We start from the raw sequence: 12,258 nt of genomic DNA on the forward strand, positions 1-12,258 counted from the left end.
TAATTGGGATCAGGTATTTTACAGGTTCATGTGTTACAGTGACTTGAAATGAAAAATGGAGTAAATGTTTGTGTTACTCAATAACTGGCTATGCACATGTCTTCAGGTGCTCCAGAGGGGCTTCATTTTTATTGCTGTCCTCCAATCTGGCCTTTGTATGCTATTAATAGTGGGATGTTGTTGGTTTGGGTTTTTTTTTTTAACTGTAGTGTTTAGTGAAGGCATGTAAGGTAGATCTAGCTCACCAAGTACCCAGGTAGCCTCCTGCCTGTCTGCTCACAAGCCCTTACTCTGTGACTTTAAGGCTTCTTCCACGTCCTGTTGCTAAAGTTCAGTTACTGCATTGTTGTATGAACAGACCTGAACTAGGCTACATTTGTTGGCAATGTTTTGTCCATGTGCTAAATGCATTCCTGCTCACACAACAAGAGAGAAACTTAGGAGAAAAATGTGACCTATGATTTGATGAGTAGAGAATGCTAGAGGAATGCACAGGCAGGTGGACATTAGGAAGTCACCACTTATGACTGTACAGTAAGCATGGTTGAACACTGCCAAATACAGTTACTGATTCCTGTTTTGGGTAGGTTTCCCTAAAGGTGACAAATTTTTAAAAGGAGGCACAGAAAAGCTACTTTCCTAATACTGTATTCTTCGTGGGTATTTGAACTTTGAAGCCCAAAAGCTTTTGGCAGCCAAAATCCCAGGTCTTACTGTAAGCCTTAGCCACATACTGGCACAGTATTTTCATTTCACCTCATAAAGATAAGCACCCATATTCATACTGTAGTCACATAAAAGATTATTAGAACTTCAGAATAACTAGGAAACAAGACTCCCAGGAAAAACACTTCTGAAAATTTCACTGGTATATATTACAAGGTGTTTAAATATGAACTTTTGGCATTTAACTCTGTTGCTTTTTTGCTGGGGTTCCTAATTGTGACATATCTGCTGCATGTGGGTTTGTACTGCACTTGGCCTGATCGCTGAAATATTTACCAGATTTTCAATTAATTTTTTTGCATTGTGAAATTCCTTTTGAATGCTTCTTTTTTTCTTCCTGTGATGCTCAGGGGGAAGAAAAAAGGTGAGAGAAAATGCACAACAAATCTTGCTCATTTCCATTTCTTTTATTTTACAGGAGACACATGAAATTGTGGCTATCAAGAAATTCAAAGACAGTGAAGGTAACCTTTTCTGCTGCATGATCTTTAATGTCAGTAACTATGTTGCTAATATCTCTCCAGTTAAAATGAGAAGTCTCATATAGCAAGATATGATTTTAAAAAGGTAATGATATATTAGCTCTGTGAATATTTAACGTACTTGATCTTTCATACCTTCCTAGAGCCTGAATTATACACTCTAATTAGATAACTACATTTATTTCTTGATGCATCTGTCTTAATGTGGCTGAGATTGTGGTGCTATACATGGTAGTAAGATCTACCGTTTGGAGATCGGAAGTGACCAGAAAATGTAAAAAACTCCTCTTGTAATACTGACTTGCAGAGTCCTTGGGTTTTATAACCCTTCATCTGTGAGGGAGGATCTAAATATCAGGGGAACTTGAAGTTGTAAATGGAGGAGATTGAAAGAAGTTGTTGAGAAATTCAGTCACGTGAAGATAAGTCTGGGAGCTCTCAAGGATCCATGGAGAGAGCTGGGTGGTGAGGCAGCAGCTCTGTCCTCACTTCAGTGGCCTTCAGTCTCCTCAGGAAACTTGCTCTTTGCCCCCTCACAGCAGACCCTGTGTACTCTGCAGCATTGCTGAGTTTACGGAGAGGGAGGAAGAGCCAACTTCTGCAAGGCTTAGTGTTGCTGGCAAAGAGGAAGTCAGGACACACAGAAATTATTCTGAGTGCTACACACACATGTACCTCACCCAACAGTAATAAACCCAAAGAACCTGGGTCTCTGACCCACGCTTGTTGGGGGACAGGGAATCACCATATCCTATCCTAGGCAACACTGGCAATCAACCATGAGAGCAGCTGTGTACCTTGTGTACATCATAAGTCAGCCCTGAGCCCCAAAGGGCTGCACAAAGAGATGGAGAAGTGTGAGGTGTGAGAGGAGTCATCCCAGTGTGATGCGATGCTGCTGTGGTTTGCCTTGTACTGAGGCTTAGGCCGAAGGTTAGCAATGTTGTTTGAAGGAAAAGCAGTCACTATTTTGGCAAACTTTCTTTTTTGCTATTCCTACAGGATTGCTGGTGGCCATGAAGGTGGTGTTGGTTACAAGGGCTGTATTTTTCAAAGTCAGTCAGACACAGCAAAGTCTGATTTGCATCTTGTTTTGCACAGTGCGAACTCCGCTTGGCACATCATTTTCCCAGACACTTGAAGAGTGTATTTGATAAATGTTTCAGCTCTGCTATTCAGAAATATGTTTTAAATCCCTGTAAAGGATGTAAAAGATAGTTTAATTGTGGTAACTATCTTGACCAGGTCATGAGAGTATCTCAGAATCACTTTTTGGAACTTGCTGTGGCTATTCAGTACAGATCCTAGGCAGTAAATCTCAGTATTAACCCCTAAACAGGATTATTGTATTAGCTTGTCTACAAAAAAATGAAAACAAAAAATACAACACTGCTATTAGGTCTGGCTTTCCAAGGGTATTACATAACATCAGTTTACATGAGTGATGACTGCTTTTCAGATTTGTAGCTAGTTGTTTACGAGTTTCTGGAAATATGACAGAAGTTCTTTTGATGGATTTGATTCAGCCCATTTCACATCTGTCTTGTTAATATGGTAGTTCATTAGAAGTTTGAATATACTGTAATTGTTTCTATTGACATTTTTGTTTCACTGAATTTTTGCCGTTGTTTGACATATGAATACTAAATGTGCTGGAAAGTGACTGTCTTGTTATAGATGAGATTATGCAATCAGGCTGATGCAAGCCAACATCAAGCACTCAGTTTTAAAATGAAAAGATTTAGATTGCTCTAAATTATATATTTTTTAATCAAAACATTTGTGATTATAGTATTTTGTTTTCCTTTTCCCTCCTGCTGCACTTCAATTTTTTATTTTTCCCCTTTCTCTTCTGATGGTGATTAATGTGTTTGTGTGACCAGTGTTATTCGCTCTCCCCTACAAACTTGTTTTTGCTTTTTTGCCTTGGAAAAACAATTTCTCTTCCTTGTTGCTTCTTCCTCTGTCTCTAACTGTCTTTGTGGTACATGACCTGCAAATGTGATTTAGCTTCGAATTTATGCAAGCGTTTCCCATTTAGTAACTCTGTGTTGTGGATAACAGTTCTATGAGATTAAGTGTGCTGTTTCTATATGTGCATGAGCAGATGTACTGAATTAATGGTTTTAATTTTACTAAATGAAAAATAAAACCTAATATAGTCAGGTTTACTTCACATATCATTGCTAGTATCCTTTAGAACCTAGTTAGTTCAGGGCCCCTTAATGATAAGCAGTGTATGAAGCATTAGTGAAGTGCTCCTCCTTTCTTGAACACCTTTCAGACAACTAAATTGTCAAATCAGTTAAATTAAAATTAAACTAAATTGACAAAACAGTTAAATTTCTTGACTCCTCTGAATTAGATTCAAGACTTCGTTGCATCAATACTTACGCTACTTCCTTCTGTGGCTGCTACACTGGTCTGGTATTGCTGAATTTCCTTTGAAAGATGTGGGGAACGTACAGGACTTAAAAATCTGTGCTTCAGTCTTAAAATTTGTCATGGCTTTTGGAAAATAAAATTATTTCAGAATCAAATACATTTGTTTGGCACTGTTCAGAGATGAGCTTTGCATTCCAGTGTTTCTGCTGAGGACAGCCTTCCCAGTGCTTTGTGTGTGTGATGTGTGTTTGTGGGGTAGAGCATGTACACAGAATATTTTTTTGAAGCATATTAGTTCCCTTCATAATAAAAAAAGATAAAAATGTAAATTATTTGTTTCTTATGACTTTTTCTGCCACAGAAAACCTTTCTGGTACTGATGGGAAACCTGTGAGGGTTGTATAATAAGCACAGTCATCATTTACCTCTCTTCCAGTGCAGAAGTATGCAGACAACAGAAAGTCCACACTGGAAAACAAGCTGTAATGTCTAAAACCAGAGAATTTAATCAGGGGTTCAAAATAAATCGTTATAACACTTGTTACTTGGAGGGTTTGTTTTTTTTTTTAATCAGCTTATTCTGTCACTTCTACTTTGCACTCTAGAAAATGAAGAAGTCAAAGAAACCACTTTACGAGAGCTTAAAATGCTTCGCACTTTGAAACAGGAGAACATTGTGGAGCTGAAGGAAGCCTTCAGAAGAAGAGGAAAATTATATTTAGTTTTTGAATATGTGGAAAAGGTGAGTTGGGTTTGTAGTATCCTTGCCACAGTTAAATCATCAGCTTACTGAAAATGTCTTTAAAATTGCTTTTATTTTTAAAAATTAAGCTATCCTAATCTCTAAAGAGAAGCAGCAGAAACTTTAATACAGTATGAGCTGTAATTAGACATCTGTTGTGAGATGGCAACACTGATTGCTGTTGTTTTTATGTCGTGTTGGTATTTTTTTTTTTTAAATTCTTCCATATGTGAACACCAACATGTTAAAAATTATGCAGACTGGAATATATATGATTTGAAGAAAAATTTCCATCTGAACTCTTTAATCCAGTTTAATTGTAAAGCTGTATAACTGTCCTGTGTTAGGTTGTGTAGTGAGTGTTGACATGGTCTTTCAAAACAAGATCATAGACTTTTGACCTTGGAATCTCTTTCAACTTTCTCCACCCTTCCCTGTTAAAAATAGGATTTGTTTGTGTATTTCTGTAACAAGGCCACTATCAATAGTTGCTTAGAGGGATTTGGCAAAGACCAGTGTCATTAACTCCAATCCTGACCTCATTTTGAAACTATTCCAAAATTTCCTTAGATTGGCCTACTAGTGCCAAGCATCCTGATCTGTTTCCAGAGAGAAACAACTTAGAACAGATTGGTCTTTGTCATTTTTGCAACCTTCCTGATGAAGGTAGACGTTCCCTCTGAATTCTAACCCTATAGCATTTCTTCATGGAAACAATGAGGTGATATTCAGATACACAGAGTGAAAGAAAATGCAGGTTTAAATATGACTATAGCCTTCATGAGATACAGTTCTTTTGATTGCAATTTTCATTTAATATGCTGCCAGTGTGGTGTTGCAGTCTAGCTGAGTGCTAGTCCTCTGCGGTTAATTTTCTCTCATGGAAAAATTTCTCACCCTAAATGCTATGTCTCCTTTACCTCAAGTTGACAACTTATTTTGTCATATAACTTGACTACATAATGTGAAGTGACCTATATTAGCCCACAATTTGGCAGAAATCAGTTTTTGTTTTCACCAGCAGATCAGCAACTTCTAATGTGGTGGATCTTACTTAGATCCAACATTCAAAGCTTGACTTGTTTCACCCATGTTCCTTGTAATTGTTCCAGACACGTGGAATGTCTTTGATCACACACCAACTTAGAACATACATTTAATTTTCTGTTATAGTTGACTTGGCTAAGTTATCTGTAGAAGGGGGTTGAAAGAGCAACATAAGTAAAAGATATTAATTGTTCTGATAAGGGTTATATATTCAAAAACTGGTTAATATTGGTAAAAACACCGGGCTGCAATATCTAGCATTAATTGCATCAAAATAAAAGAACTTTATGATAAAGGTAGGCGTCATGTACAGTTTGTACATAATGTCATTTCTATATTAATGTTCACCTTTCTTTTCAGTTAAATTTTGAAGTCCATGGACATTTCTTATTTTCAGATACCTTAAGTAGTATTACCCATAGTTTCTTTGAAGACTATGATGTTTCTGTCTTCTTTGGTTGAAGGGAGTAGAAAGAATTAAATAAAATTTGGTGGAATAGACTAATTTCTTGTTTAACTGGTAATGAGCACTTTGTGTCCTTTGGGGAATCTTAACTCTGCAATACTGAAATCCATATTACTTAAATTCACATTTAGTCTAATCTCCTTTATTCATCATCCCCTTAGTTAATGTCTTCGTATAGGATTATGTCTTCCTGTGTTGATGCTATTATTTTGTTTTGTATTTGTAACACTAACTTCTTGACTGACTTACCCAGATCCAGAGCCTTTTGTGTGGACAAGAATCTAACTAAAATCAATATGGTTTCTTAACAGAACATTCCTTTCCTCAGATCTGAAGTGTGTTTCTAAGAAAACTTACACTCAAACACATAAGTTCCAGTATTTACTCCCAAATTGCAAAACTTAGAAATGTTTTCAAATATCACCAAAATCCCTACTCTTTTATGTATTAGTGTTCATTAAAACATCTGTCAAGAGAAACCTCAGAAATTTTACTGTAAAGCTAAAGAAAATGTTTGTCAAAGACAAGGTAAATTTACTGTAAATGAAAAATCTACAAATGCTCAAATCCATAATTAAATGAGTTGTGTAAGGCAATATAGCCAGAATACTTATATTTCAGTGTTCAGACTGAAATATAAATAAGACCTTTCTCTCTTCAAGCGGGCTGCTGCTGCCCATTATTAATTCAGAAATCAACATACAAACTTTATTGTACTTCTAATTGTGCAAAATTAGAGACATTTGCTAACATAATGGGAATCTAAGTGTTCTTTTTCGAAGAGGAAATTTACTAGTATAAAGAGTAAGTTTATTTTCTTTCCTGTGTATATCCATAAAACAGTTGATATGGCCGTGGTTACTGCAGTGCCAAGATGTCAAAGATCACTATAGCTGATCTATAGCTATAGGATACTCCCTAGGTTTCTATTTATGCCCCTGTGAAGCATTTTTATATCTGTTACTTCATTTGCACTAAGGGGGTTTGTATTGTTTTATACCCATTCATATCCAGATACAGTTTGTGATTCATCATGGCCCTGCAGTGTCAAAGTGGCAGAACTAACTTAATGAAGAAAACCGTATGTTAAAGCATTGTTGAATATTTACAAAATGCTTTGATTTGCTAAACTTTTTATATTGTCACACTGACCTGGTGTTTCTGTTTAAGCAATGTTTTGTAACTAAATGACTTTTAGGTGTCTTAGGGAAGTGGTTTAATTGCAGTCTTTTAAGGACTTGTGGTATATCTGTGGTTCACCTTTTAGGATTGTCTTCACAAGTGTTTTCTCTGGAATGAAAGCACTAGGAGAATGTGTATGATTAAAATTCACTTCCTGAATGTTAAACTACTGGTTTCCCATAGCTGGGCTCTGGAGCCCGAATGTGTTGCTTCAGAAGGCTGAAAGCATGTTATCTTCCAGCAGCTAGAGTATAGCTCTTTTAAATAATGTGTCTTTTAAACATTTAGAATATGCTTGAATTGCTAGAAGAAATGCCAAATGGAGTTCCACCAGAAAAAGTGAAAAGCTACATCTACCAGCTAATTAAAGCAATTCATTGGTGCCATAAGAATGATATTGTTCATAGAGGTAAGTGTGTAGTTCTCCACATAAATAAGCTCCTTTCTAAAGGGAAACATGTTATATCTTGAAGTAATCTGCATTTAACATAAATATAAGCAATTGCTTTATATCAACAGGAAAAAAAATGTAAATTTGGCTGGGTCTTCAGTCTGTTGCATGACTCCAGATCGTTTGAAACTAAATTTATCTACATAACAAGTTTGCTGTCCACTGTCTTTGGGAAATGATAAGCACAGCAAACTGAAACTGCAGTAACAGACATTGTGTAAGAAAAAGGAAATTTTTTAAGCATTTCATGATACTCAGTCATTTCAATTTTGAATCTGACAATAGAATATTAGAAGAAAAATAACCCAAAACTTAAAACTTGGTCCCCCATGTTTTACTTCTTAAGGCAGTTCCTCCCAGCTCCTCTGAGTTTCAGCTCTGTATATTTACTTTCTCCTTTAGCTTCAAGCACTTAGAGTGCCTATCTTGATGTATGACTTTATCTAGTTTTATGTATTTTACCCTGATTTAATAAAATTCTATTTTTCTTTGTGACTTCGCAAGAGTAACATTTCTAATTAATGTTTCCAGTAAGATAAAATTCTCTTATAGTATGCTTTTTATATTTAAGAACAGCATGATTCTAAAAATATTTTCAAAATGTAATTTGGAAAAGGTACCATGTGTATAATATAGGAATGAAAAAAGGGCTTAAAACTAGACAAGACATTTCTTCTAAACAAATTATGAGAGGTGATCAAGATGGTCATTATAACTGAAAATGTTGAGCACAACATACTTAATATTTAATTGGTTAACTGGGTAATTGAATATCAATAATTTCTTTTATTTTGCAATATGAAGTATAGATATTGGTTTTCTGCCCAGGAATATCTGTAAGCACATTTTATCTTTCCATATTTTGTTGGGAAACACTTAAAAGACTTCAAAAGGCAAAAAATTAATTCTGCCTGTTCACAAACTGAATTGCTGGAAGCTGTTTCAGCAGTTGCTCTTGTAATGCTTCATTTATGATTGCATGAATATCTCTAAATAACTTACAATGAAATAATATTTGACAAAGTCCAAAATTAAAGAGAAGTTAACAGCTTTTTTTTTTTTTCTCTCACCCACTCAATACTTCAGATATCAAGCCAGAGAATCTCTTAATAAGCCACAATGATGTTCTGAAGTTGTGTGACTTTGGTAAGTTCGGGAGATACCTGCTGCTTATCATTTTAAAGAAAATCTCTTGCAGTGGAGTTTTGCCTTATTTTGTAAGAGTTCTACAGCATGTACTGTTTAAAAGTCTTTTAGCAGTCAGAATTGATTACTGCTTCAGGTTTGGGGCTAGTATTTTAATTTGAAAGATCTTTGGGATTAATTTGCATACTCTGTGAAATACCTCTGTTAACATGTCAATAGAAACACTGTATTTCTCTTCCTGTATTGGACAAGGTTTCTGCTTTTGATGTTGCTGACACTCAGCTGAGAGGAGCACAGATGATGAGCTGATTAGGAGGCTGGCGAAACGGTAGTTTTATCTGGCCTGTATCTTAAAAGAAAAGATAATTCTTGTTTGTTTAGTAAAGACTCATTAAACTTACACTTTTTATATGTTTTTCAAACCACTGGCTTTTGTGGAATGTTATGTGTAGTTATAGGTCAATGCTTTTTGTTACCTTAATTAAGGAATCATATGTCCACCTATGATTAATGACTGAATGACTGGAGGTCAGAGTCAGAGCTGTACATGTTATGTTAAATCTGATGTTTCCTGACCTACCAATGCCTGTTTAATGTCAGCTTTAAGGCTTTGAAGAATCATCACCCGAGTACAAGGTGAACTTTGCCCATGTGAGTAATCTCAGAAGACAACAGGGCAGAGTGTTCCAACAATCTGTATTTTTATTCTAAACACTACATAAACACAGAATAAAATATTGTTCCCTCTGAAAAGCTTACCATTTGGCTTGGCAAATAAAAGCCAATTCCATAGTGTTACCCCAAGGGTACTTTTCAGTAAGAATGATTTGAAAGCTGTCATTTCAAACCTCTGCAATTTTGAATGAAAAGAAGAACTGCTAACAAAATAAATCAAACTAGTTTTTAAGGAAGACAAAAAAGGTGTTTGTCATTTGCAGTGCTGCTTATTTCTTCTAATCCTAAAGGCATTTTTGCTTAACCATTCAGAAACAATAACTGTTCTAGGAAGAACCTTAGAAGATTTGTTCCATATAAGTTCTTTAAATTCAGGACCATTTATTCTGCAATGTAGGGAACTGCACAGCTCTGACAGAACACCAGGGTACTGTTGTGTGGTGCCCTCGGTGCCTTTGCCTTTTTGGTACCCACAGGCCTCCTGTCTGCACCACTGTGGCTGCTGTCCCTTACCTTACACTGATTATCAGTGTCTTGCCTGACTGATTATCCCTGCCAGGCAAACCCCACTGAGGGACCAACCCACTGCCCTGTGCAGAGCTGAACAACCAGCACAGGCAGCACCTGTCCCTGATCAATGCACACCCCAGTCTGGGCTGATGTCCTCACAAGCAGGAACAGCCAGTGGGAGCATGGTGCTGAGTGGGTCCTGATGGGAACTGTGCACCCTACATGTCCTTCCTTCCCTGGCCCTTGCCCTCCCTCTTTCAGTTTTTTTGGATGGGCAATGTCCCTGCTTGAAAGTAATGCCATTAGAGTTGTCACATGACATCAGCTGACATATCTTTGTGTGTGAACTTGTGTCAAGATCCTCTGTGCAGCAGAATTGCAGGAAAATAAAAAGCCAGACAGATGGTCATGTTTTGGACATCAGTTTTTGCAGTAGATAGAGATGATGTGAATTCTGCCAGCAGTGATGCATGGTCTGTTGGCTTGCTCACGCTGTGTGTTCCAGCCACATTCTCTTTCTGCTGTTGGAAAGGATGTGCAATCACCATGAACTCAGAGTGATCAGCACAATATCAAGGAAGGCAAACTATTACAGGAATTGCTGTGGTTGTTAATGTTCATGTGGGTTAGTTATAGTTTTAATTTGCCTTTCAGTTTTAGTTGAATTTAAAATTCTGAGAAACTCTTTTAAGATGGAATCAGTTTTGATTTTTTAGTGTTACTGCTAATTGACAAAATTGCTGGTGGCTTAAGCTATTACTGTAAAATACATGTCAGAATGGCATTAACCACAAGTGTTTCCTGAACGTGCAGAGATTAGGATATAAGAATTTGCCTTTTAGCATGATTTAACATATGCTGTCTGGCTACCTAACTTAATTCATGTTTGGAACACAGGTACTTGTCACATACAGTGTCACATTCCTCATGTACTTACAAAGAAAAGGATAATGCATCCATTTCCAGTGGCCCAGTGGACAACAACAGTTTGAAAAGTTCATAAATTTTTAACAAGATAGTTCTTCATAATCTTTGTGCCATGTGTTCTGTACATACCGTGCTAGATAAAATTGAGATTGGTTGTTGTGCTTGCCTGGACACATGTTGTGTGGGTGTCATTTCTGCCAATAGAAGTGGAAAAAGAGAACAGTACAAAGAGCCGATTACAGCAGGTGCATCTGACTGTTGGAAATAATTCGGTTTTCTGTTGTTGCTGTTTCAACACCAGGGCTTCAAAATTACTTGTTTTAGCAATCTCTTAATCTCTGTATGGCATGTAAGCATAGAAATCGTGAAACATGGGACTGGAAAAGACCTCAAGAAATCCTCTAGTTTTTCCACCTACTCAAAGAAAGGATTAAGAATGTCTGTGTCATTCTTGACAGGTGTTTGCTTAGTTTATTCTTACAATTCTGAATAATAAAGGTTCCCTAGTGTTCCTAGGCATCTATTAAAGTACTTACATGTCATTAACAGTAGAATGCCTTACCTTATGTCTAACTTAAATGTGCCTTGTTTCTCTGTAAGAAACTGACAACCTCCTCCTTTTTTTTCTTACATCTTTTCCCTTGACATCTCTCCTACCATGTTCCTAGTTGTTTAAAATCCTTTTGTGAAATTTCTGATTTTGCTTGTTATTTCTTTCTGCATCATGATGCCTTTGCAAATGCTATTGTTTTCAGTTGCTCTCACCCAAATCTCCTGTCTTCATTTTATCTATTCCTTCTCACTGTTCAGAATTTGTCTAATCTTCTCCCTAGTTTCCTTCTCTTGTTTCTATATTCCTGATACCTTAGCACAATTTGGAGGAAGGAACAATAAGCAAACTCCATTATAACCAAAAATAAAAGTAATTGTTCCCTTAAAAAGATATTACGCTTTTCTGAACTGTTATTTCTGTTCATCCTCTTTCTGCATGGTGTCATAGGGTCAGAGCAATTGAATCTATAAAATGCATCACCCAGCAGTATAGAGGTGACACTGAAGCCCATGATGAAAATTTTACTTTCTGTCTTGCCACATCAAATCCATGCTGCACCTGGCCTGTAAAGTTGGGGGTTGATTTTTCAGACTACACTAGCTGGTTTCTGGACATAATAGCTCCTGCCTGTGACCAAGTTCTGATAGACTGGCCTGGAGGGAGGAGGATGAAACCTTGACCTGTTGATTCTTCTGATGCCCAGGAGCTTATGTGCTGCCAGGCTCATGTGTTACATCAGCATGTGTTTATTTCTATTATGTGACAACTTTTTCCCTTCTTCCTGTCCCCATTTCAGTCTGGGGTTTCCCACTTTTTGACTGTCCTATTTCTTCAGTGTAGCTCCTGATTATCTTCCCTCTGTTCTTAAAGACATGAATGAAGGATTTTCCACTGCCAAGATTAATCAGATAGCTTGTAATTTGAAACAGAAATGGGGCTGCCTAAGCTGTTCTAAATATAGTAATG

General features: G+C 36.7%; 1 protein-coding gene across 1 annotated transcript in view; it reads left to right on the plus strand.

Annotated features, from left to right (window-relative positions):
* CDKL5 (cyclin dependent kinase like 5) overlaps positions 1 to 12,258 on the plus strand; it is a gene marked incomplete at both ends in the record, with an annotated part of 75,556 nt that overhangs the window by 26,182 nt on the left and 37,116 nt on the right. Inside the window, 4 exons of the mRNA XM_082277341.1 lie at positions 1,145 to 1,190; positions 4,199 to 4,335; positions 7,319 to 7,439; positions 8,568 to 8,627. Coding sequence (XP_082133467.1) covers positions 1,145 to 1,190; positions 4,199 to 4,335; positions 7,319 to 7,439; positions 8,568 to 8,627 — 364 coding nt within the window. The remainder of the gene's footprint in view (positions 1 to 1,144; positions 1,191 to 4,198; positions 4,336 to 7,318; positions 7,440 to 8,567; positions 8,628 to 12,258) is intronic.

The sequence above is a fragment of the Coloeus monedula genome (genome assembly GCF_965178545.1).
Source record: "Coloeus monedula genome assembly, chromosome: 3".
Lineage (NCBI taxonomy): Eukaryota > Metazoa > Chordata > Aves > Passeriformes > Corvidae > Coloeus > Coloeus monedula.